The following is a 25,658-nucleotide window of genomic DNA, read 5'->3' on the forward strand; positions in this document are numbered from 1 at the left end:
AGTCGAGAGCACGTTGACTTGGGCCCCAGGGAACTGGGACGGGACACGGCTGCACCATTCAGCTCAACTTGTGGCCTGGCTAGGTCCTGCATTGGTGGATTTTTTTAGGCCCTCTAGCCTAGGAGTGAGTTATGATTATTTGGTATCTTCTAGGGTCTGAATCACAGTCAAGAACGATTTAAAAAATATTTTTTGGGGGGGCAGGGAAAAGTCCTAATTGGTCATAAGGAAATAATAGGAAAAGTACTGCATGTTGGACCTGAAAGGCCTTTCCTTTCTAACTCGTGTGCAATGGCCAACATCATTAAGACAGGACATGTGACAGACTAATTCTAAAGACTTGTACTCCTGTTGCTGCATTTTTGTTCTTGGCAACGATCAGAACCCCGCTCACAGCACAATGGTGCTTTCTTAACACGCAAATGCAATCACGCGCTAATTGTATGATCAGCTGTGCGAAAGCAGAAGTATTGCGTGATTGATGGGTAGTCATAACTCATCTCTAGGCCTGTATCCGTCCACACAATCTAGAAACTGTGGATCAGTCCGATTTAAAAAATTAATCGACTTCATGAGTTGGCTGAACTACCTTCCTGGTGGATGTGAATTGACCAGCCTACACCAAAGATAAAGCCAGCCGGGTCACTCTGCAGACACAGACTGTCATGGAGTACTCAGGAATGTGGGATGTATGAACAAGGATGTGCCTCTAAAACCAGAACCACACGGCTCTTCTTTCTCTGGGGAGTGCTTTCCCTCGAAGAACCAGGTTGCGTGCAGAAAATGTCAGTAATTCGTTCCTATTAATATTATGCCCACTTTCTATGTGATCCATACTTAGAATAAAATGCAAGCAAAATTAATCACTTAAACTGAGTATTCTATTGTGTGAAACCCAGAGGCAGTGGCAGAGGACACAGTTCTCTCATTCCCTCTTCTTTTTGAAGATGCTCAACCGGCCCCCGGCTTAGAGGGGTTCCTTCAATCCCAAGGGTAGTTCTCCTACCCTTTGGGAAAATGGAATTCTCCATTGGGAAAGTGGAATTCAATGTCTGCCTTTCACTTCTCAGCCGTCTTTGCAGGAACTTCAGTGTATCAGGGTAGCTCTGCTATGCGTAATTCTCTTAGTTCTTGATTTGCTATAATATATAATATAGATAATAATACAGTGATCTTTCATCATTATAGTCAGATATAAACCCCGTAGTTGTACAGTTTACTTAGAGTCAGTAAAGGAAACACGACCTAGAAGTACCGGAAGGCATAAAGGGATTGACTTGGGACTGATCTGTAGGATACTGGCCTCATGGGGAAGATTTCAACGGGGCAATGCAGCGTCAGAGCCCACACGGTTCTCTCTGAACCTGGAATAGAAAGAGCATGAAAGGGCTTCCCTGGTGGCGCAGTGGTTGAGAGTCCGCCTGCCCCTGCAGGGAATGCGGGTTCGTGCCCCGGACCGGGAAGATCCCACATGCCGCAGAGCGGCTGGACCCGTGAGCCATGGCCGCTGAGCCTGCGCTCCGCAACGGGAGAGGCCACAACAGTGAGAGGCCCGCGTACGGCAAAAAAAAAAAAAAAAAAAAAAAAGAAAGAGCATGAAAGCAGAAGTGACGGGAAATGTATTGCAAGGCCCAGCCTCGTCACACAGCTGCAAAGAGCTAGGGCTGGTGTCAATAAAAATCTAGCTCGTGTGATTTTGATTCCAGATATCAGTACCTTGCAGCTTTGTAGGATGTTTTCTTTCCCCTTTTAACTGGCCAGAACTGAGGAACTAAAACATGATTTGAAATGAGTGCCGATGCGATATTGGAAAAGAGTGTTTCCATGTTGCTGATGTCGTTCATGTTTCACTTTGGGCCCTGTAGTGGGGTTGAGGAGTCCTGTGTCCCAGCGGTCCCCAACCTTTTTGGCAACAGGGACCGGATTTGTGGAGGACAGTTTTTCCACAGACGGGGGTTGGGGGATGCTTCAGGCGGTGATGCGAGTGAAGGGGAGCGGCAAATGAAGCTTCGCTCTCTCACCCATCACTCACCTGCTGGGCGGCCCAGTTCCTAATGGGGGTTGGGGACCCCTGCTATATCCCTCCCTGCTGAGCTCTAGGAAGGGGCGCCGGCCACCAGGAGTTATGTGACGACTCAGTTTGCCTTTGGGTCTTCTGGGACCGGGGCCAGGCCGGGCAGGGGGTACCTGGCCCTTCAGCGATGACTCCAGGGGCACTAGGAAGCCAGGTGCATGGCTGTGGAGGTACAGGGCCGAGAGGTTTGAGGGAGGTGACGCCAGATGCTGCTCCAGGGACACAGCTGGGGAAAGGTGGTCCCCACAGATGGCTGGCCAGGTGCCACTCTTTCTGTCATGACCGAATGGACACATCCTATGAGGTTATATGTGGGCTCTTAGGAAAAAGGCCCCAGGATCAAATTAAGTTAATATTTGCCTAAGTATCTTGAGAGAAAAATGTAGTCGGTAGTATCAAATCATAATTTGTGAGTTTTCAAAAATAGGAAGAGAGGATACTCCTTTTTCTTTTCTCTAGGTCCTTTTTCTATCTTGATTCTAGTTTACCCAGAAGAACGGTATTCCCATTTCAGTTGGGGCACAAAACAGATCCCCTTGGGATTAAGTAAATGCCAGGTCTTAGCTCACCCTTCGTTCAAGTTACCTTCATAGTCTTTCCCCCAAAATAGGAAAGAGCAACTATCTAGATTTTATGTCCAGTTAAAAAAGTCCAAGCTTCTATCGTTGGGTAACCATATTTGTTGTATATTTCCAAAGGACTTTATTTCTCAAGTCAACCTTCTTCACATTTGAAATAGAGACATTAAATTACCATTAATATATTTCCTTGCAGGAAATAAATTGAGGCAATGTTACCTTTTGTTTTTGTTTTGCGGTACGCGAGCCTCTCACTGTTGTGGCCTCTCCCGTTGCGGAGCACAGGCTCTGGACGCGCAGGCTCAGCGGCCATGGCTCACGGGTCCAGCCGCTCCGCGGCATGTGGGATCTTCCCAGACCGGGGCACGAACCCGCGTCCCCTGCATCGATCGGCAGGTGGACTCTCAATCACTGCGCCACCAGGGAAGACCAACGTTACCTTTTAAAAAAAATTTTAGAGAGAAACATTGTTCTTTATTCCTGTATGAAAAAGGCTTAGTGACAGAGCACTGGGCTAGGATTCAGAACACCTGGATTCCCACCCCATTTCTGGCCCCCGACTAACCTGCTGTACACCACAGCCCACCTGACCGGAATGTCCTCCTCTGTAAAATGAAGTCTTTGAACTAAAGGTGGTTACTGGGTCCTTTCAGCACCGACCAAGCAGACATTAATTAGGCAAAGCGAAAATGGTTTGGTTTACCTAGAAATAATCATCCTGAACTTTCGACTCCTGGAGTTTTCTCTTTAGTTGCCACCACTTCTGTGAACATATTTCTGGGCACCTCTGAAGGCTCAGGTTCATGTATCCTCAGCACTGCGACCTGAAGGGGGAAGTTGAACCCTGTGATGGGAGCATGTCCTCCTGTGTCACTGGGGAACCGGGTGGAGGGATTCTCCCAGGAGCCTTTGTACCCAGAGAATTCCCATCACTGAACGGTCCTGAGGGGCCTCTCCTTTGCCTCTGCCCTAATGTGGGTTGTATTTTTGGTGAGTGATATTTAGGCCACTTGGGTTCTTTCCTCCTTTCTTTGGCCAAAAGCCTGATTGAAGCAGCCAGCCAAAAAGGACCCAAGGACATTTTAGCCTCTTGAAAACTTTTTTTTTTTTTTTCTTCTGGCTTTGAAATGCAGTCTCCCAAGGAGGAAGCTGCATTCAGACCTTAAGGGAGTCACAGCTCATGCATCTTCCTTTCTTCTCCATCTGGTGTCCCAAGGGCTCCAGCCATGGGTCCATTTCATGGCGTGTAGGGCTGCCAAAACCTTCCCTAATTTATGCCTTAATCACTGTTGTCCAGACAATAGGCTGTTGCGTACCTGGAATTCTGTGGCTGGTGTCATTATTGTCTTTAAGGAAGTGTCTGGAAAATGAAGATTATAATCTTAACCTCGCTACCCTATTCCGAAAACGACAGTCATATTCACAGATGCTTTCTGGACATTCCAACCAGGCTTAAAGGGCTTTGTCCTCATGGCTGGAAGATCCGCCTGGTCAGACATGTGAGGAACATTGCCTTAATTATACAGAGGAGATTTCTAAACTAGAGAACAGGAAACAGGCAGTGGTCATAAATGGAACAATACCTACTAGGAGAAAGCACTGGAAAATATTTCACATTAATGTGCTTTAAACTATTTATTTTCTTGTTCGACGGCCTTTGCCATCACCTGCAATCTCTTTCCTCTGTACTTCATTCAGCACCTCTTATATTTGGTCCTCCTTTGTTTATTTAGATTCAGGTTTCCTTACCATTAATAGGGTGTCTGCTATGTACCAGCCACCCAGCTGGGCACACTTGTGTTTATCCCGTTTAACAAAAACAGCAGCTGAGGTTTAAGGAGTTTGAACTCTTTGCCCAAAGTTACATGGTGAGGGTGTCAAGGTAGAAACCCAGGTTTCTGAGCTGTAAAGCCCATATATTTCCTTTGTAGTGTCTAACGGTCCTGAACTAGGCTATAAATGAAGGGGCCTAAAATGTATACCTTTTCTCCATTTCTGGAGTGTCTCAGCTTATCTTTGGAAAACAGACCATCAGAAAATTGTGTTCTAGGACCAGATTATCTTGGCTTCTCTTAACACTGTCATCAGCTTTACAGGAGCCTTTGCTGCGAAGCTCAGTGTTGGCTATGGAGGGGGTGTCGTCAGAGCCTGGTTTATGTGCCATCTAGAGCCCTCCTGTGAAAACACACGTGCAGTTTCTCTCGGGAGTCCAGTACTAGGAGAAGCTGCTTTCAACGTCACGTGTCCACAAATCATGTTAGCAGTGGTGCTCTGGTGACGAGGACCCAAACTGTGGCCCTTTGCCAGCCACTGGAGCAGGCCTGATGGAGCTTGTTTTGGGAACCAATGCTATTCTTGGCTTCAACTTATTTTCCTATCTTTATTTTCCCTTTATCTGCATTTTCTCATTTCATCTTTTATTATTCGTACGTACAAACTGCTTCAAAAAAATTTTAGGGCTGTTGCATTTTATTTTATTTTTAAATTTAATTTTTATTTTATATTGGGATATAGTTGATTTACAATGTTATGTTAATTTCAGGTGTAGAGCAGAGTGATTCAGTTATACATGTCTATATCTATATCTATATTCTTTTTCAGATTCTTCTCCCATTTAGGTTATTACAGACTGTTGAGTAGAGTTCCTTGTGCTATACACAAAATATTTAAAATTTGTATGGAAACACAAAGACCCCAAATAGCCAGAGCAATCTTGAGAAAGGAAAAATGGAGCTGGAGGAATCAGGCTCCCTGGCTTCAGACTATACTACAAAGCTACAGTAATCAAAACAGTACGGTACTCACACAAAAGCAGGCACATAGATCAATGGAACAGGATAGAAACCCAGAAATAAACCCATGTACTTATGGTTAATTAATCTTCGACAAAGGAGGCAAGAATATACAATGGAGAAAAGACAGTCTCTTCGATAATGGGTGCTGGGTAAACTGGACAACTGTGTAAAAGAATGAACATGCTTTGACATTGAAACAGCAGAATGTGATCTGTTCCTTAGACCACAAGGAAGAATGGTCTCTTTACCTCTTATCACTCAACTTAGTCAGATGACGTAAATTCTGTGTGGCCGGACATAGAAACCTGAACAGAAGACACTACCAGTACTACTGGGTGCAAACTCTTAATTGACCCCACAAGTACGATGAACATACTGTTAACTTATAATTAATTCATATTTCAATAAGAAGCTGTTTGAAATGTGGATAAGCGGAAGGGGAAAATCCGGGCAAAAGTTATCCTTCACTTTGACAAATTCTGAGAATGTAGCTACAGTTTTGTTTGAAAGAAATTGGTTAAATTACATCATGTTGTGTGGTGATGACATAGATCTCAATAGTGATATTTCACGTTTGCATACACTATGCAGTCTTTTTCTTCCAGACCTCAAAGGTGTCTCTCACTGATGTAATAGCTTCACATGTATATAAATGAAAAACGTCGGCATTGAATATCTGTCATTAGCCCATCTTTAAATAAAAGAAAATTGAATTAAGCATCCCTGGGAAATAAGGCGTACCAGGCATCCGAATGTTCTGGATAAATGAAACTTACCTTTGGAAGAATTCGTCTTTGAAAAAAATTTAGTGGTTGTTGATGGAGAGCCTCCAACACAAATCACATGATTCCCTCGCTTCCTAACCGAGGATTTTTTTTTTTTGCGGTACGCGGGCCTCTCACCGTTGTGGCCTCTCCTGTCGCAGAGCACAGGCTCCAGACACGCAGGCTCAGCGGCCATGGCTCACAGGCCCAGCTGCTCCGCAGCATGTGGGATCTTCCCGGACCAGGGCAGGAACCCGTGTCCCCTGCACCGGCAGGCGGACTCTCAACCACTGTGCCACCAGGGAAGCTCCCCGAGGATTTTTTGAGCCTGTTCTACTGACTCATCATGGTCCAGGGCACCTGCTCTTGGACCCTGGCTTCAGGGTGGTCCCCTTAGGGCTCCCTGAGGTCTCGTGCCCCTGACACCTCTGCTACCCCTGGATTGAGATGTTCAAGAAGTAGATTGAGGGCTGGTCTGTTTTATCTTCTATCTCCTTCCTCAGCTGACAGCTCCCATGTTCACTTCCCAACCACTTTACCCCTGATGGTGTGGAGGTGGCCCATGTCCCCGGAGGTCGAGGCTATCAGCTGTAGGGCAGCCACTCGACCCCCTCAGTTCCTGGATGATGGGCCAGTGGGCACACTGATCGGTGTCTGACCCCCACACACTGGTCAGGGAGGTTTGCTTTGGGAGAGGTCTTCGGAGGGAAATCTAGGGAATGTGGATGAGGTTCGTGTCCAGAGGAGTAGCCTGACCGAAACAGATCATTCTAGTGACGGTGTATGTGATGAATTACAACTAGATGGAGAAGACCGTGGACTCACGGGGTCCTAATTTCCGTGGACTCTTGGTCGTGACCTAGATGGGAAGGAGTTGGTGGGAGTGGAAACACAGCGCAGGTACCCTGCAGTTAGACCTCTCTGCCTCCTGCTTCTCTCACCTGGAAGAGAGTGTCGATCCCAGAGGGAGAAAAAAATCCTTTGTTGGTCCACTGGAGAAACGGAGAAGGGGCGAGAAGAGCTGAGTCCCTGGCTAAGTGTTGCCAGGCAGGTCTTTGTACTCTGGACCGACAGCCCGCAGTTAACAAATAAATACACAGGAATCACTTCAGTTGTCTCTGAGCGGGGAAGAACTGCTCATAAATCTGTTGGGTTTTGCAACAATTGACAGGGGAGTTAGGCTGTTATTTCCCTTGTACAGTATTGTTCTTAGTGCTTGTTTAATCATTGTTAGCGTGAAATCATTTTTTCTTGGACTTTGTAGCAATTTATTACGGAGGTTGCAGATAATCATCAGTGTTGTTTATAAAGCCAGTAAAGGATTCAAGCAGTTGTGTGTCTGTCTTGACCAAAGTAGGTTCTCATTAGGAGTTGATGCTGATTTGTCTGGGTTTTGATTTTTCCCTCCCTGCTTCTGACTATACCTTTATACATGTCATCATTGTCACAAAAGAAAGTATAAGGAAGTGGAGGTCCACCTGCAAGGATTTGTTTTCTTTGGTCCAGAAATAATAGCTGTATGTTATTTGTAATGGTTCTGAAGAATCTTCACGTTTTTTTAAAATACTTTGTTCCAAGCATTGTTTTAACAGGAGCTACTGAGAAAAAAAAAAACTTTATCAAGTGGTTCTACAACATTAAGACCTGCTTAAACGTACCCTTCTCAGAAGCTTCTGTGACCCCCTGGAAGTCTCTCCAAGAAACAAAGCAGGGTAAAGTGACCCCCAGCTTCTAGTGCACATGGGGTTTTTATAATGGACGTACACTCCTGTCTCCTCTCCTTGGAGTGTGCCTTTCTTTTATTTTATTTTTATTTATTTATTTTTTTGCGGTACGCGGGCCTCTCACTGCTGTGGCCTCTCCTATTGCGGAGCACAGGCTCCGGACGCGCAGTCCCAGCGGCCATGGCTCACGGGCCCAGCCGCTCTGTGGCACGTGGGATCCTCCCGGACCGGGGCACGAACCGGCGTCCCCTGCATCAGCAGGCGGACTCTCAACCACTGCGCCACCAGGGAAGCCCGGAGTGTGCCTTTCTTAAAGGCAGGGATTGTGTCCTGGCCACCTCTGTTTTCCCCCAACTTTCTAGCACAAGGCCTGGCACACACCAGATTTAATGATCCGACATTAGAAATGGATTTGTGTCCACTTTAAATTACCAACCCATGTCAGTTGAATGTTTTGCTAGACACATCTTTCTTAAAGCTTAACCACAATGATTCATGATGTCGATTTTCAAATAAATGCCCCTGCAAGAGGGAAAGTGGAATAACAGTTCAGTGGCCAGACTGTGCAAAGGTAAATTTGAGGGGGCAACAAAAAGGGTCTGATAAGTTCAACCTGGGCTTGAGAAAGATCTACACATTTTTCTTCTTCTAATTGTTTGCCAAATTCACTCCTCTTACGAGAAAGCACAGCTTTCTAATGATTAACGTCCTGGGTTGTGGGAAGGTGTGTTCGCAACAATATGAGGCCTGTGTTCCCTCACACGCTCATCTGTAATACCAGCGTGAGTCTTTTCTGATGAGTGACTAGGGTTCTGAGATAAGCCCTTCTTTTTATTACAGCTGATAACACAGGATTGTACCAGGGGGTATTACCAACTAGTGAGAGAGGTTTTGATATGTCATGGAGATTACACTCCCCCAGTCCCCTGTCTGGGCTCCCCAAATGCCACCTGAAGTTGTTTGTTGACAACATTCATACCCGGAAATTTACTCAAAAGTAGTAGATTGTTTTTCTCCTCTTCTCCCCACCCCCTCCACCATATCACCTATAACACTCCTTCCTAAAGAGAAATTATCTTCAAAATTGCCAACGTCTCTTATCTGGAGATAAGGAACAAGTCGGTCATCATATTTGCCTTGTCCTTTCATTCATAGAGCTGCATAAAAACTATGTCACCCAAAGCCCCGTGAAGCTGCATACTCTCCAATTTCAAGATAACATAAAATATCACATAATCAATTATGGAAATATTGAAATGGAATGTCAGCCTGGAAAACCTCCTCAGAGAGCCTTAAAACAAGGAATCAATTAGCCGAGAGGGGTGTTAAAATTACAATCAGTCGAGAAGTCTTTATCGAGGGCCAGCGGTGGGTCCAGACCTGCCGGCCTGTGTGGGGAGGGTCACCCGTGTGTTCATCACCGGGTGAAGGTGACCCTTCCCTCCACGAGCCCCGAAGGAGTCACTTTTGCTGTTGTTGTCCATGTACCAGAGACACCGGCCAAAAGCAGACACTTGCAGGAGTGACGGCACCACGGTCAGTCACGTGTTCCTTCATTTATTTCACAAGCTGGGGCTGCACTGGACCCCCCCACCCCGGGAGCTGTGGCTTCCAGGCTGCCCCGGCCTCATGGAGTGAGACAGATAAACAAGCACTTAACAGTACTCGGTGGAAACAGAAGAAATGATGACGTGAACGGCACAAAATACAAAACCAAAACTGAAGTGTGCTAGTTATGGGAAATAGACATGCTCAATTTCATCTATTCCTGCAACTTCAGAAGCAGCAGAGGACCCAGGAAATAGATTTTCAAAGCCAATCCATCTCCACACACACACACACACACACACACACACACACACAGTTAGGAATAAGGTCTGAAAATGATACACTCCACTCTTTTTCGGAGCATGACACACAAATATATCCTTATTTGGAAGTGTATCCTGATCACAAAAGAAAAGAAGGCCAGGGAGAGTGAGGTTCTTATCTTACAACTTGAACAGGCTTTGATGCTGGCAAACTGTTGCCATAAGTATTCCTCTCGTGTTATATACCAAGGACAGGGGCCACCGCATGCACTCGAGGAGGAAAAGCCCCTCAACGTGATGGCTCCAGGAAACAAGCTGCTTTTAATGGTCACCCACCTTTTCTCCTCTTCTACGTGGTCAGAAGATCATCTCTTAGCTTTTTCATTTTTCCACCTGCAAGATGGGAATCATAAATCTTCCTGCCGTGTAAATAGGTCCTTAAGCTGGAGTCCCGTCCAGATGTCTCGAAACACGCTTCGAGGTCATTCCCCAATTCTTGGCAACCTTTGGGTATGATAACTGTTTCCGGGGGAACGATCTCAAGGTGTAGTATTTTCAGCTTCCCTGGAAAGAGCGCTAAATTAATAACTAAAGCTTCACATCACAGAAGAAAATGTGCAGGGGATCTGAATTGCCACCGTGGACTGATAAATTTGAAATAAGACGCTGACAGGGCATGAGCTGGAATGAAGTGTAGTAAACCCAGTAGAACCAAGTGCAGTTGGTTCTGAAGTTGCCCCGAGCATCTGAGAGGGACGGTCCCTGAAAACTGCTGGGCGTGAGGACACCAATGTTGTTCGGACATCTGGCTGCAGCTTCTAGTGTGAGCTGTGTGCAGAGAGCAGTGAGGTGGGTCTCCTTCAGCTGCTGCCACAGCCCGACGTGTACACACAACACTGGAGCTTTTCCTCTGAAGAAGGATGAGCTAGCTCCCTCTGTCACCAACCCACTCACCTGTTTTGGTGAGCGTTCTCCCCTAGGAGAGTGATTTCCACAAAGTAGGGACTGCTTCTACCTTGTTCACCATTATACCCCAGACCCAGCACTTAGACCCAACATTAAATGGCTCTGAACGTCTATTCACTTAATGAGTGAAATTCTTTTGGTCAAAACAAATCATTTCTGACGGAGATGTTTGGGGATGTCTTTTCCTGATCACAGATACCTTTTTTCCTTCTCAACAGGATCAATATGGTCTTCCAACTGGGAGCCTTGTGTTTGGCATTGTTTCTTCATGAGTGTATTGTTTCACACTTCATTCCATCCTCAAGACAAAGACTATCTCTTGTATTTTTAGGTGAGAAGATAAGGCTTAGAGAACTAAATGGCTTGGCCAAGCTCTCAGAGCTGGAAAGTGCACAGTTGTACCTCGAATCCTTGCTTTAGTCTATGTTCAGTACTGTCTTGTTTTCTAGACTCGTGGAAATAGTCAGCCCTAAGCTCCTATCCCTGGTAATACGTGAGTGGAAACTTCCGAAGAATCACCCAACCGTCCAGAATCTCATTAAATATCTGCTTAAAGATGAATTTGTTATAAGTGAGTTAAATTAATTCAGTTTAGAAAATTCTAACACCTCTTTTTCTTTTTTAAAAAAATATGGGTATAGTTGATTTACAATATTGTGTTAGTTTCAGGTGTACAGCAAAGTAATTCAGTTTTATATATATATATTTTCAGATTCTTTTCCATTATAGGTTATTACAAGATACTGAATATTGATTGTTCCCTGTGTTATTACAGTAAATCCTTGTTGCCTGTCTATTTTATTTAGTGTATATTTGTTAGTCCCGTTCTCCTAATTTATCCCCACAACTCTCTGGTTCCCTTTTGGTAACCATACGTTTGTCTCTTATGTCTGTGAGTCTGACACCTCTCCATGTAATTTGGAGACATCCTAGAGCTTGAGAGAGAGAAAGAGAACCCTCTAGGTGTACCAGTTAGTAGGTCTCTGAGCCCATATTTTCTCATCATGTAAATTTCAGAAAACAATGCCGGTTCTGCTAACTCCACAGGCAGGTTCTCTGAATTAAATAATACGCAAAACTCTTCAAAACTGTTCCCTGACATCTAAATATCAGGTGTTGTTGGTATAAATGTGTGATGTATTTGGGCGCACCAAGATCTTTGGCTGGTACGTATTAAAACATGAAAAGAAACTGTCACAAATAGCCATGGAAACGGATCGATATGCCCTCCACGTTTGACCGTGGATACGTGGCCCGTACCTGAAATGGGTACGTTACTGTCGTTAAAGAATGCGGTCCCCTGGGGGGGGCGACACCATGTGGATAAAATACTCACCGTGATACAGCCCTCTTCATTTTACTCCCCACTGCCATCCTGTGAGGGGGGTACTGGGCTCGGCCCATTTTTCAGATGTGGAAACTGAAGTGTAGGGGGTTTGTGGGAAAATTGTCCAAATCATAAAGCAAGTGCAGGTGGACATCAAGACCGAGCTTGGTGATTGTTCTAGTCAAAGTCTAGCACGACTTGAACTTTGGGTGAACACTGATGACGAACAACGGCCATGTGCCTCTAAATTCAAAAGTCATTTGGGCTGTCCTGCCGATTGCCTCTCATATAAATCCTCAGTTTGGTGGCTCGCTAATATCCATATCCTATTTCAGCTTGGGCTCAATGTATTAACCTCTACACAAGCCTGGGCTATTTGGGGTCATTCTTTTTCTTTTTCTTCTTCTTTTTTTTTTGCGGTACGCGGGCCTCTCACTGTTTTGGCCTCTCCCGTTGCGGAAGCACAGGCTCCGGACGCACAGGCCCAGCGGCCATGGCTCACGGGCCCAGCCGCTCTGCTGCATGTGGGATCCTCCCGGACAGGGGCACGAACCCGCGTCCCCTGCATCGGCAGGCGGCCTCTCAACCACTGCGCCACCAGGGAAGCCCTATTTGGGGTCATTCTAATGGGGTCCACTGAGGTCAGTCTGAGGTGCCTGTACCTCCCACAAGCAAATGCTGATAGATCTAATGATAGACCCATCTAATAGAGTACCTTTTCCTAGCAGCTCATTGATTATAAATATTTAGTTGAAGTTTTTATATGTGGCCTGAAAAGTATTTGTCCAAATGAAAATGATTTTCAGGAGGAAGGATGGAAATTCTGAGCATCTGTGCTTCGGTGACCTTTGGTGGTCCTTCCTTGCTTATAGTGGGTTCTCAGGTAAAAAATCATGCAAAAAAAAAAAAATACTGAGTTACAGTGTCATTTTTTTCTGTTTCTTTTACAGGTTGATGACCAAATGAAGCTGCTTCAGAACTGCTGGAGTGAGCTCTTAATTCTCGACCACATTTACCGACAAGTGGTTCACGGAAAGGAAGGATCCATCTTTCTGGTTACTGGGCAACAGGTGAGTGTAGACACCAAAAAAAAAAAAGTGTCTTTTTTATTAAGCACCTTCAAGATGGCAGGAATTTAACTAGGTCAGGAGCACTTTTGTGCTTTGAAAGGGACATTGGCTGCAAATAATTTAGAAAAGCTGACTTGGTGTGCTCCGTTCCTGCTTGGATGATTACAGCGAAACTTGTAAAAGCCGGCGTGATCACAGCCTGCCACTTCCAGGCTTCTGGGATTGAAAGTCGTGCTTTGAAGGGTCAAAACAATTGCTAAATCAAAATTATTAGTACCTAGGGTTTTTTTCTCAAGCTTCTGCATGAATCTGCCACACTTGTTTGTCTGCCTTTTTGAAAAACCTTAGAAATGGTGGAGTCCTCACTATTTTGGAATCATGGTGGTGGAAGAGACTGATTCATGTATCAATCATCTAAATATTTGGCCTAATGGCAAGCAGGTGAGAAGGGAAGGGAGTGTTAGTGTTAGTTAGTAAGAACCAGTCATTATTGAAAAGGAAGGTGGAAAGAGGAAATTACAGTGAGGTCCTGCGCTCCTTTCTGAATAGATATTTGTTCAGTCAACAAATATTTATGGAGCATCCTACAGGGTCCGGCCATCGTGGAGCTTAACACTGTCGCAGGAGAAACTGACAATAATCAATCCTAATAAATGTTAGAGGTCAAGGTGCTGTTGAATTTTTTTGAAAAAAAGGAACTGTTGTGTAAAGGAGAATCAACGTACATCTGTGGTTGTGTTGCTGAGTGACCCTTGGGTTGCAGTGTTAATAGGACTGGTTGGTTGAGCCTTATTGAGAAGGTGAAATTTGAGCAAAGGTTTGAAGGAAGAGAGACGTTTGGCCTTCTGGGCACCTGGGGGAAGAGAAAGTCTACTTAATGGGCCTAATTCCAACTTTACAGGATTTTGGCCTGTCCCTCCCATTTCTTTTTTTTTTTTTGCGGTAAGCGGGCCTCTCACTGCTGTGGCCTCTCCCGTTGAGGAGCACTGGCTCCGGACGCGCAGGCTCAGCGGCCATGACTCACGAGCCCAGCCGCTCCGCGGCATGTGGGATCTTCCCGGACCAGGGCACGAACCCGCGTCCCCTGCATCGGCAGGCGGACACTCCAACCACTGCGCCACCAGGGAAGCCCTGTCCCTCCCATTTCTTAGCCTCCGTTTTATAACTGGTGTGTTATTAAAATGGATGCAAGGAATGCAGAGATCTGTTTACTCCATTGGGCTGTTCCAGCCGTGTTCAGGACTCGGCACCCGGGCACTGTGATCTTTTACATCGGCCATAAATGTTTATGTGCTGTGAAACCCCAGCAGTGCATATTTGAAAATGAAAGGCTGTCTCCACATCATTTGCTGAATTATAAATAAATCACGTGTTCCCAAAGCAAATTCAAGGAAAGCGTTCTTTCGGAGTTTTTGCAGATTGGATCCGTCTCGTCACTGTCTGGTCTCTGCTTTCTGCACTATTCATGAGAGAGGCTTTCCAGAATCAAGCCTCAGTGGGCTTACTTCCTGATCTTGTGAATTTCTGTTGAGCCTTTTCATCCCGTGGCTCAGGTCTCTGGGAGAAGCGTACCCATTTTCAGAGTTGAATCGCGGGTCTGACTCCCAGCCCCCTCCCTCCGAAACCCGACTGGGAGCTGCATTAGAAGAACAAGATTCAGCCCACAAATTAATTTGATTTCATCCTCTGAGTTCCAGAAATCAAATGGGTTTGTGCCATTATTTCTCAGAGCACTTCCGTTCCTGCTCTTTCGAAATGCTCCTTATTTCGTGTTTCATTTTGCCGTAAGTGCTGCCCCTGGGTAAAGGTAATTACCATGTAAAAAGTAGAGAAAGTGCATTTCTTTCTCTGATTTTCCAGACCAAGAACAGTCAAGGAGTAAGTAGATGGCATTTCTGGTCCTTAGTATCAATTATTGCGACTTTGCGTTTTGCCAACACCACGGAATTTCTCACTTAACCCTTAAGTTAGCTATTTTGGTTCTGTCTTTCAGTCTGGCTTCTGTAAGTGTACATTAAATAACCTTGTTAAGCCAAAAGGAAGTCACGATTATCAGTAACGTTAAGCACGGCCAAATCAATTCCAGATATTTAGCATTTTGTCACTATGACAAGAATTCGTTTCTATCCAGTATTTTAAAAATACACGCACACAAAACATAGGGCTGTATGCGTATATGTAAAACACCAGTGGAGGATTGTGACGTGGTACCACATTTCAGTATTTGCATATTGTAGCTAATTAACAGCCGCTGTAAGATTTTCCTAAGGGAAAGGACTACCAGCACCTTATTCATTACCTTCTATTATTGTGTATCGTATTAAAAAGACGGGCATCTTACAACACACAAGTCATCAAAAATTGCAGCTATTAGAACGAAAAGCAAGTTAGCTACAACTGTTGCTGCCTTCATGATGAGTGAAATTTATCCGAAGGGGACATCCGCTTATGGTATTCCTTCAATAGCTCTGGTGAATTGAATGGCACAAAGATTCCATGGAAGAGAGCGATAAATTAATTTTACTAAGTACATAAAAGACAAGGCCAGCTGCTCCTGAAATGAGGGCAAACTCCGCATTCAACAACGAAAATACAATGATGTTTGTAATAAAATGTCAGGAAGTTGCCGATCTGGGCGCTGTTTCAGGAATAAATCACTGCCTGCCCCTCCTTCAAAGCCACGCAATTTGATAAATTATCCTTGAAAGAGATGTCATCAGAGCCCCCGTTTCATAAGCATGTTTGGGCTTTCAAATTAGCATGTAAATAAATGTATAGCAATAAAGTTGTTGGCATCACAACTGATTTCCCGAAGTCCTTCTCACTAAGTACAGAATCCTGTGAAACCATTTCAGTCCCTTTCCATTAGAGCGGGTTATTTTCCCAGTATGAAGTTCTAATAGTTGAACTTATTTCATACCTGTTCAAGTTACACACATAGCAAATTTTAATTAACCCATATTTTTGAAAAAATTAATTATTTAGAGTCCTTTCAGTTACAATGTACTACATTCGCAACTGTGAAGGTCTAGTATTTGAACTTACTGCCTACCTGTTAGAACCATAGACATAGCAAAATTGAATTAACCCCATCTTAATAATAAAAGATCAATTAATACCAACATATTTCTGGCTTCTTTTAGTAATACACCTTCCTGGTTTAGGGATCCACTAGTGATTTTTATTAAAATGTGTTACGTACATGGACTTCCCTGGCGGTCCAGTGGTTAGGACTCCACGCTTCCACGGCAGGGGGCGCAGTTTGATCCCTGGTCCGGGAACTGAGATCCCGCGCGCCACACGCTGCGGCCAAAAAAAAAAAAAAACAAAAGCGTTATGTACATTCTAAGCTACACCAACGATGCTCTGAGCAATTGATTCCAAGCTTAAGTTGGCAGTGTTGTCCCAACTACTCTCATTTCTTGATAACAATGGAAGTGGGTGTCACCTTACTATTATCCAGCTGAAGTGCCTCACTGAGAGATGGGGGCACGAAAGATGGACCCTTCTTGTGACTACCCAAGGCTCTTGCTTCGTCAGTGGCTTCACTGGCCCACACCCTCTGCTGTCTTGTCCCAGGTTTCCTCTACCTCTGGCCCTGGCTGCCATTCCCAATTCTACCCCAGTTGCCCCTATAGGATTTATATTCCTATTGTGTGGAGTAGTTAGACCACATACGGTTTCTAAGGGACTCAGAGCTCAGCCATCCCTGTTAAGTAAGAAGAACATCCTTGGAGTAGAAAGTTCTCCTGTAAGAGAGCTGGTACAGTGATGGCCGGGACGTCCCTGGGAGGGCCAGGCAGGTGACCCTCACGTGGTCCGTGACATCCTCTGCTTCCGGCTCAGGGTTCAGGCTGCCTGTGTGCTGGCCCTTCCTTTCACACAATCTGCAACAGAAACCACAGGCGCGCTTAGGACAGTTGATGTTTGAATTTAGTGGAGAGATGCGGGCACCTGGACCAGGCGAGTAGGACAGTGTGGTGGTGATGCGGGGGCCTCCCCAGGACTCGTACAGACTGGGGCTTTTTCATGTGCAGTTGACGCTCTATAAACCGATTGACACCTTTGGGGGGGCCGTCTTTCCACTGACTCATAATTTTTCTCACTCTCAAAAAAAGGTTTCTGTACACCCAGTATTCTCAAGTTAAAGCTGAAAATTCAACTCATCATATTTACACAATAAAAAAAAAAATCCATCCTGCCTTGTTTTTAATTGCAAATTCTCCTCAAGGGACTCATTCTCCAGCTTAGGAGGCAGCCCTGTGCCTTCTCCTAGAGACGCAAATGCAGTCAATTATGGTAATGAAATGTCAATAAATATAAAAATTTAATACAGTCTGCTCCGGGTGAGTGGCAGATGAGGGCTTGCCTCCCAGACAAATTTGCTGCCGCTGCAAATATCAAATGCGCCTAAAAGAGTATCTGGTTGCCTGAGAGCTCGCCAGTAAAAGAAAAAAAAAAAGGATGGGAGCCTCAGGTACCAACTGGGCTTTCCCATTATGCTGTAATTGCAGCCGCAGAGCCAGTTCTGCCATTGATAGCCACCCCTACATTTTAACTTATTATTATAAATTGAACTTTCGGTGTCCCCGTGAATAATCCGAGATGGATGCATTGCAGCACCTTTTTTTGTTTGTTTGTTTCAATGAAGAGGGAAATAAACCTTTTTTGTTTTCTGAATCAAGAAATTATTCTTCTCATAAATAAGATCACTGCTGTCATTAGAGAGAAATGTATTGACAATCGTAGGAAAGTAGCTAGTCTTTGTAGCTTTTGAGGAAACAGCAAATCAAAGAGTAATCTAGATGTGATTCTTTCATCATCCGTAAGCGTGCAGTCTTGAGCAATGATTACTTTAAAATGAAGTCTCTTAATAAAATTAGAAACATATCTCTGCCTTCACTTGCCTCATTAATTAACGTCATGTGCGTATAGAATGCCAGCCTGGATTCAGTCTTTATGGACAGTATATTTTTCTCTAAACTTACTCATGAGCTAACAATTTTCATCTTAGGTGATAACGTCACTTCGCAGTAGGAAAAAAGATAAAGGTGTCTGCGTGTACCATTGAGGCAGTCAAGAGCTGCTTCCTGCAAGGCTTATCAAAATGATTAGATGGATCAGGATGATTATATGATACAGTTTATAATAATAGAATGTGTCTCAAAGTGTTTTCGTGGGGAAAGTCCCCTGTGTTACGAATCTATACTGCAACCTGATTTTACCCACAATGCTTAAAAGTCTCAAGGGAAATATATATGTATCCATATTTTTAATATATGTGTATAGACATCTATCAATTTTAACGTAAATAATAAAGAAATAAATGTAGAATTTCCGGTTCTGAAAACCCCCTAAACTGATCCTGTGTTGCAGGTGGACTATTCCATCATAGCCTCACAAGCGGGGGCCACACTCAACAACCTCATGAGTCACGCACAGGAGTTGGTGGCAAAGCTTCGTTCTCTACAGTTTGACCAACGAGAGTTCGTGTGTCTGAAATTCTTGGTGCTCTTTAGTTTAGGTAAGGAATCCTTTTCTCATAAAAATGCCTAAATGATACTGACCTTCAAGTGTCTTGAGGTCCATCCATGTTTTTGTTCTTGCAAGATAATGACCTTCTTTTCTAATCGTGAAATCTTCCAGCTCAATTATGTTTTCCTGTGTGTGTTCCTGGCTGAGTCATAGCCCTGTAGTGGGTGGTTTGGCGTATGGGGACGGAGTTGTGACTGGAGTCCTGAGTGTTCTTCCCTGATGGGTGTAATGAGTGGGTGACGCCACGACAGAGGGTTAGGAAAGACGCATGGTGTCACATCTTGGCCACCTTTCTGCTGTTGGTCGTTTCTCTGCACCTTTTGTTTCAGCTTGCAAGCTACTGCTGTTTTTGTTCTTGTAAAATATGGATGGTAATTAAAAACCTGTTTCCTAAATCTCTATCAGGATTAACTAGAGAATGTTTATAACCAGATACACCACTATGCAAGCATAAAAGATGACGGTTGTCAGGGGGAAAGGATGCTTCTTTAGGAAAGCTTTGGAGAAGAAAGAGAACTAAGCAAGACAGATTAGCTAAGTCAAGGCTCCCAGTGAGTCAGTTGAGAAAAATCACCACTGCTTGGAATAAAAAAAGGATTAAGGAGATGGATTTTTATCGACTTCAAAGGAACAGAGTTTTCTGCCTGTCCCGTACTTGATTTCTGTATTTTGTTGGCTTAATAAAGCCAACTTAAATAAACTTTTTTGCCAAGTCCATTTATTACTTATTGGCAGACAGCTGAGGGAGGCAACTTCCCTTGAATGAAAAAAATGCAGAAATCAGATTTACCAACATATGTTTTTTCTTTAGTCTTCAGTTATAAGATAGTTGTGAATTCATATCCTTAGAAATAAAACAATAAAACATACTGCAAAGTAAAACAGATGTGTCTACACTCCAAATTTGGTACTTTCATTTTAAAATGCCTCTTGACAGCACTGCACAACTGTTGCTAATAAAGGGATAGTTTGAAGTAATAGAACCAGAGTTAATTTTTCACATGTAGTCAACATTTAAAAGGAAAGGAACATTTTCATATTTTGGAAAATGTGATAAATATAGCAAAAAGAAATGTTACTGAAAATTTAAAAAGACAACAGAATTTCATAGATGTAGTGTTCAAAGGTTTACCATGCCAGCACTGGGTCCTGTATGGTTTCTGTATTAACCACAAGAAATAGGAAAGTTCTATTTAACTAAGTCTACGTGTTTTACTCAAGAACGGTTTTTTTAAAAATCAAGAGGAAGATAGCATAGGCCTGCTTGCTGTCATCTCACAAATTATTCTGGTTTATGGCAAGATCTTCGTCTTTTCAACTCGTACGTTTGATCAGTAATTAAATGAAAAGTGTGGTAATGTGTGTGTAAGAAATCTTATAGCGTCTTGGTGATAAAATATTTAAAGAGATTCATCTCACTTCAGTGGTATTTTAAATTAGTTGAAGAACTGCATGACATTGGAAGATGTAGAGATTAACCATCAGCCGTGTTTAGCTTTCATCCCTTTTATCGTTCCTTCATTATTTCAAAATTATTATATCTCCGCCAAGCACTAGCGATGGGTAGTCAGGATGGGGTTGGGGTGTTCCTGAAGTGCTCTCAGCGCTCAAACCTCACAGATCATCTTCCTGAACAGTTGGGTCGTGTGTTTACCGGAACCTCAACCACACAGAACTCTCTGGTTTAATAAGGGTGTTAACTGTTTCAGGATCCTGGGCACCAGGGAATAACTAGTTGAATGTCCCTTAAAACTATGTCTGTTTGTTGTTTAAGGAGGAAAGGACAGCATGGCTTTCCGATCGATCAGAGGTAAATCAGGTTTGGCCAAGAGTTTATTTTTATTTTTTATTTATTATTATTATTTTTTTGCCATACACGGGCCTCTCACTGTTGTGGCCTCTCCCGTTGCGGAGCACAGGCTCCGGATGCGCAAGCTCAGCGGCCATGGCTCATGGGCCCAGCTGCTCCGCGGCATGTGGGATCTTCCCGGACCAGGGCACGAACCCGTGTCCCCTGCATCGGCAGGCAGACTCTCAACCACTGCGCCACCAGGGAAGCCCAAAGAGTTTATTTTTAAAGAAGCAAGAATAAAGTAACTGGCAGTAAAGTTCACGTAGTTTCCAATTTGTGAATGGAAAGCTTTTCTCCCCCATAGAAACAATGAATAATCAATCTTTGGGGGACAAGAACTTCATTGAGGGATGTGGATAATTAACCTTTGGGTACCCAGGCCAGCCTCCAAAAGCCTGTTTTACCTGTAATGGGAGTGAAATCGTACCAGGGCTTCCCTCGAAAGCCGAGCCTGTGCCCCTGAGTCTGAAACCTGCTGTGTTCTGATCCCAGCCCAGCCTTGAGCCTCTGGGATCCTGGAGGAAAACGAGGCTTCTGTGGACTGATCCAAGGCCAGGGGCTGTGTGGGGAGAGACTGTGTGCTCCTGGTGAAAGGTGAAGCACGGTTTCCTGATGGACGTGGTGAGAGAGTAGGTGTGAGCGCATGCAGGTACAGTCTCCTAAGCCTCATGGATGCCTGGAGTAAAAGCACGGGAGGCAAGAGGGCAAGATGAGTTCAAGGTCTCGGGACTCTTGGGAGACCATTGTGGCTTGAGGGAAACGGCAGATGTGCTGGAGAGGCAGGTGAGAGACACTCCGCAGTTACTGAGCACTTCCTGTGAACAGCCACTGGGATACAGCTGTGACCAAAACTGGGTACCACGGTCTTCATCCTGCAAAAAATGTAGCCAGACGGCAGGATTCTTTAAAGGGGGATGAAGTGCGTCGCTGAAGTTGATTTGCCTTCCCGGTAGTCGTGTGGAAAAGGGACTAGAAACTGTGTTCCGAGTGGCTTTAATGCCCTTGGAGACAGGAGTGAGATGGGGTGTGGACACGTTACAGGCTGCAGGCCATGGGATGTGATGGGGTTCAGAGGAAACAGCTGGGATGCGTCTCAGGGTCCTGGGTGCTTCAACCAGAATAGGAAACTCTATAGGAACGGCAGCTGATTAGTTGAGGTCCAACCACCTTCCTTCCGAAAGTCATCCTTCACTGAAGCTGGGTCCTGATTTCATGAAAAGCTTAATGACAGGACTAAAGTAAAAGGTACAGTTGACCAAAATTCTTCCACTCTGCTGCCTGGTTTTTTTCCTCCTCAAATAGTACCCGTGAGCAGACATCAATTGGGTAAGCTGGTTGGAAAAAAAGTGAAAAATGCCCATCACCCAGCTGTGTGATATAGCAGACTCTGGAGGCCCAGTCTTTGTTGGTTGGAATGTTTTCTTAAAATCCTGTTACTCCCCCCTCCCCCGACCCTTTTTCTCACCTAACTGGGAGATAATTTGCATCCATGGAGATAATTCTAAGTTGGCCAGTTAATATTGACGACCCAAGAGAGGCCAAAATAAAAATTTTGTTTATTTATTGGTTTGTACTCCCACCTTTTAAAAAGGAATCAAAGTGACTGATGAAATCTGCTGTCACCAACCAGGGCAGAAATAAATCTCATAGAGGAAGAGGTGTGTGGGTGATCCCCAAATACCGTCAATATCGCATGCATTCCAAAGACCAGTAGAATTCCCATTAACTGTATCTCCTGAAAACAAATGCAGAGCTGGGAAGCGATCACCTGGTCTTTAACTGCAGCTTCCTGAATGATGTCATTACATGGTCAAGCCCATCAGGAATACGCATGTGGCCTAAGTGCTCAGAGCAGCAAGTGACCAGGAGGTACCAGCTAAGAGGTTACTCGGGCTTGGGATTTTCTCAGCCTTGAGGCTACGTGGCTAGACGCTGCTGGACTCTTGTTCGATCCCAGGTGGCAGGAGAAAGTAGAGGCATATTGCATCCTGTTTCCCCTGATGAGTGCCCTTGACCCGTTGTGAGTTATTCTCTTCTCTGGTCAGCCAGTATTTCTGAAAGCACTTTTTCATACTCAGCTGAGTTAAAGAGATTGTTTATTCCCTTTGAGAGGATTTCCCCAACGTAAAAAGTAGATTGGGGTTAGAAATTGTCCTTTATGTTTCTCTACATCCCGTATTTCGAGCACATCGCTCAGTACACCGGAGGGACTTAGGAAATGTTGCTGATGAAACAGATGCGTCAGTAGAGTTACTTAGTTTTTTTTTAAGCAGATACTTTATTTAATGTTTATTTTATATTGGAATATAGTTAGCTGATTTCCAGGGTTGTGTTAGTTTCAGGTGTACAGCGGAGTGATTCGGTTAGATTTACTTAGTTTTAAACTCAAAGCAAAGCCTTTACCAAAGTAGCTTGTGATCTGTAATGGGAAGTGGTTAAGCTGCAAAGTCCTATCCAAGTGCAGGTTAGTTTCGGAGACTAGTTTTTCCAAAGAACTCTCTAACAGCTGTTTTCTTTTTTTTTTTAATTGAAGTATAATTGGTTGACAGTGTTTCAGGTATACAGCAAAGTGATTCAGTTTTGTGTGTGTGTGTGTGTGTGTGTGTGTGTATTCTTTTTTAGATTTTTGTCCATTATAGGTTATTACAAGATATTGAGTGTAGTTCCCTGTGTTATACAGTAGGTCCTTCTTGGTTACCTATTTTATATATAGTAGTGCTTATATGTTAATCCCAAACTCCTAATTTATCCCTCTCTCCCGTTTCCCCTTTGGTAACCATAAGTTTGTTTTATATGTCTGTGAGTCTTTTTCTGTTTTTTAAGTAAGTTCATTTGTATCATTTTTTTTTAGATTCCACATATAAGTGATATCATATGATATTTGTCTTTCTCTGTCTGATTTAACTTCACTTAGTAGGATAATCTCTAGGTCCATCCATGTTGCAAAGTTACATTATTTCTATTGCCAGTTTGCATTCTGCTTCTGGCCTACCCTCTGACACATAGTAGGTTTTTAAGAAGTATTTATTGCATTCATAAGCGAAAGAAAGCTTTTCCTTCCAACTTCTAGGTTAAAAAAAAAAAGTAATGGGAACTGGAAAAATTAGTTTAAAAAATGCACAAAATTTGAAGAAAGGGAGACTAGAAAATAGATCCTATAAAACGTATTAGACAACTTGACATCTTTTAATTTTAGAAAATAAGGATATGTGTTCACATGGTGAAGGGAGTTCTTATAAGGAAAGTAGAGACTAAACAGAATCTTCCCCTTTGGGAATAAAATAATCAATGGAATTAAGGACCAATGATCAGTATTTAGATTCTGTTGGAATTATGACACTAAGCAGGTCAGATATCAAAGTGAGCTGCAGAAGGAGGGAGCAGGGAGGCTTTTCTTCTGTAGTGTTAATAATAAAATACTTCAAGCGGGTAAATCATTTACTGTCTCCCTTCCATTTTGCATTTGAAATAAAAAAACTAGGTGATTTACCCCCAACATTTTAGGCTCAGAGCCAGGTCTGGAACTAACAACCCCAAATAAATTCCAGTCCGTGTTTTCTCTGCTACAGCACACTGTCCTCTTCAGGGACATATGAGCTCATCAATCAATATTTTTAAAAAGCTCCCTACATCCTAAGGCACCATCTCTACAGACAGAATGATGTAGGGAATTGGGACCATCATCTGAGGAATATGGACCAAAAAGAAAACCAGCCTCTCCTGGGTAAAAGCAGGGAACTGCTTTACATGAATTTCCAATTTTTACTGAATATACTAAATAATTGTGAAGCTTTTTACTTCCCTTGGTTTCTAAATGTGAGTTGTTTGCATGTGTGTGTTTGTATGTCTGTATGAACTCTGGGTCCAGGATTTCAGCAAGCTTGTTGAAAGCGTTTGCCTTAGAGCCTTGGTACCTCCCTCTCGGAGAATCCCTCCTTGTGATTTTGTTGTTGCCTCTTAGGTTTGTCGTTTTCTTTGGACCACTCACTATGCATTAGGAAAGCTGCGTGACCATAAGCTTTCATTACTTGTATGTCTACTTTCTATCTATTTGAACTCTGATGTTCAAAGGAGAAAATTAGCCAAAGTAAATAACTTCACAGTCATTGTCTGCTTCCCCTTTCGGTGGTCTTCGGCATTAAAAACCCTAAAATAGAAAAAGAGGAGCCATAGGTGTCTGGGAGTTTCAGGGCATGAAGCTCCTTGGTGGAGAGGGGAAGAATTAGTAAATTCTATCTTCAGGTACAACTTTGCACTTTGCTAAAGGGTCCACCCTGACTCTTGCAATATGATGTTGGCATTGTTAATAGTAAATAAAAGTGCGCCGTGTTTTCTAGCTGGAGAATGTGGATGGTAAGTTCATAGTCTTTTGGGTTAAGGACATGTATTTTCAGTCATTGGTTTTCCAAAGGGCTTAGTTTTTGATAGGATAGGTATTTTTTTCTTGTCTGAATTTTGTCCAGTAATTCTTCTGCTTGGGGCTTTAAATAAAGGTCTACCTTTGTTTTCTTTATTGAAAGAGCTCCCCACAGAGCAGAAGGCCAAGCAAAATGCCAGTAGGGAGGTGACCCACATGTAGTCAGGGCCTCTGTGCAGAGCTTAGAACTTCTGTCACTTAAGGAAACTCTCATCACTGTCAGGACCAGATTACTTATATCTGTAGATTTCAGTTGAAACATGAAGGCTTTCTAACGGGCGAAGAATTGCAGAGCAGCTATTGCCCTCACATCTCATTAACCAGGGGCCACAGGACTTGCGGACTTGCAGGAATAGCAAACATTCCGTCCTTAAGTACGCACACAAAAGGCTCCTGTGTTACCGGCCTGGAGGCCATAGCAGTTCAATCCTGGCCCCCTTAAGGGAGGACTCGGTTCTTTTGCTGCTGGATGAGAAAGGCCACCTTGAAGCTACCAGCACAGATGGCGCGTATAATAAGAGAAGACTTCACCCACCTTGCACACCCGCTTCCTCCCTTGCCCCTGGGTGTTTGCAGCCCTGAGGAGGACCGCAGAGGAGGGTGTAACCTCTTTGCTAAACTGCATTCCAATTGCCAATCCCAGTCCAGAGGTCAGCACAGCCTCAGTGTGAGTCCCCGCCTCCTGGGGGGAGGAAGCAGTTTTCTCAGCCTCCCCTGATGATTGGCGAGTTGTGGGGTGGTCTGG

The 25,658-nt window shown here is 44.0% G+C and overlaps 1 protein-coding gene across 1 annotated transcript in view; it reads left to right on the plus strand.

Annotated features, from left to right (window-relative positions):
- Positions 1–25,658, plus strand: part of NR5A2 (nuclear receptor subfamily 5 group A member 2) — a 125,314-nt gene that overhangs the window by 61,303 nt on the left and 38,353 nt on the right. The window contains 2 exon segments of the mRNA XM_065872773.1: positions 12,990–13,109; positions 18,486–18,633. Of these exon segments, the coding sequence (XP_065728845.1) occupies positions 12,990–13,109; positions 18,486–18,633 (268 nt within the window).

Source organism: Phocoena phocoena, chromosome 1, assembly GCF_963924675.1.
Source record: "Phocoena phocoena chromosome 1, mPhoPho1.1, whole genome shotgun sequence".
NCBI classification, from domain to species: domain Eukaryota; kingdom Metazoa; phylum Chordata; class Mammalia; order Artiodactyla; family Phocoenidae; genus Phocoena; species Phocoena phocoena.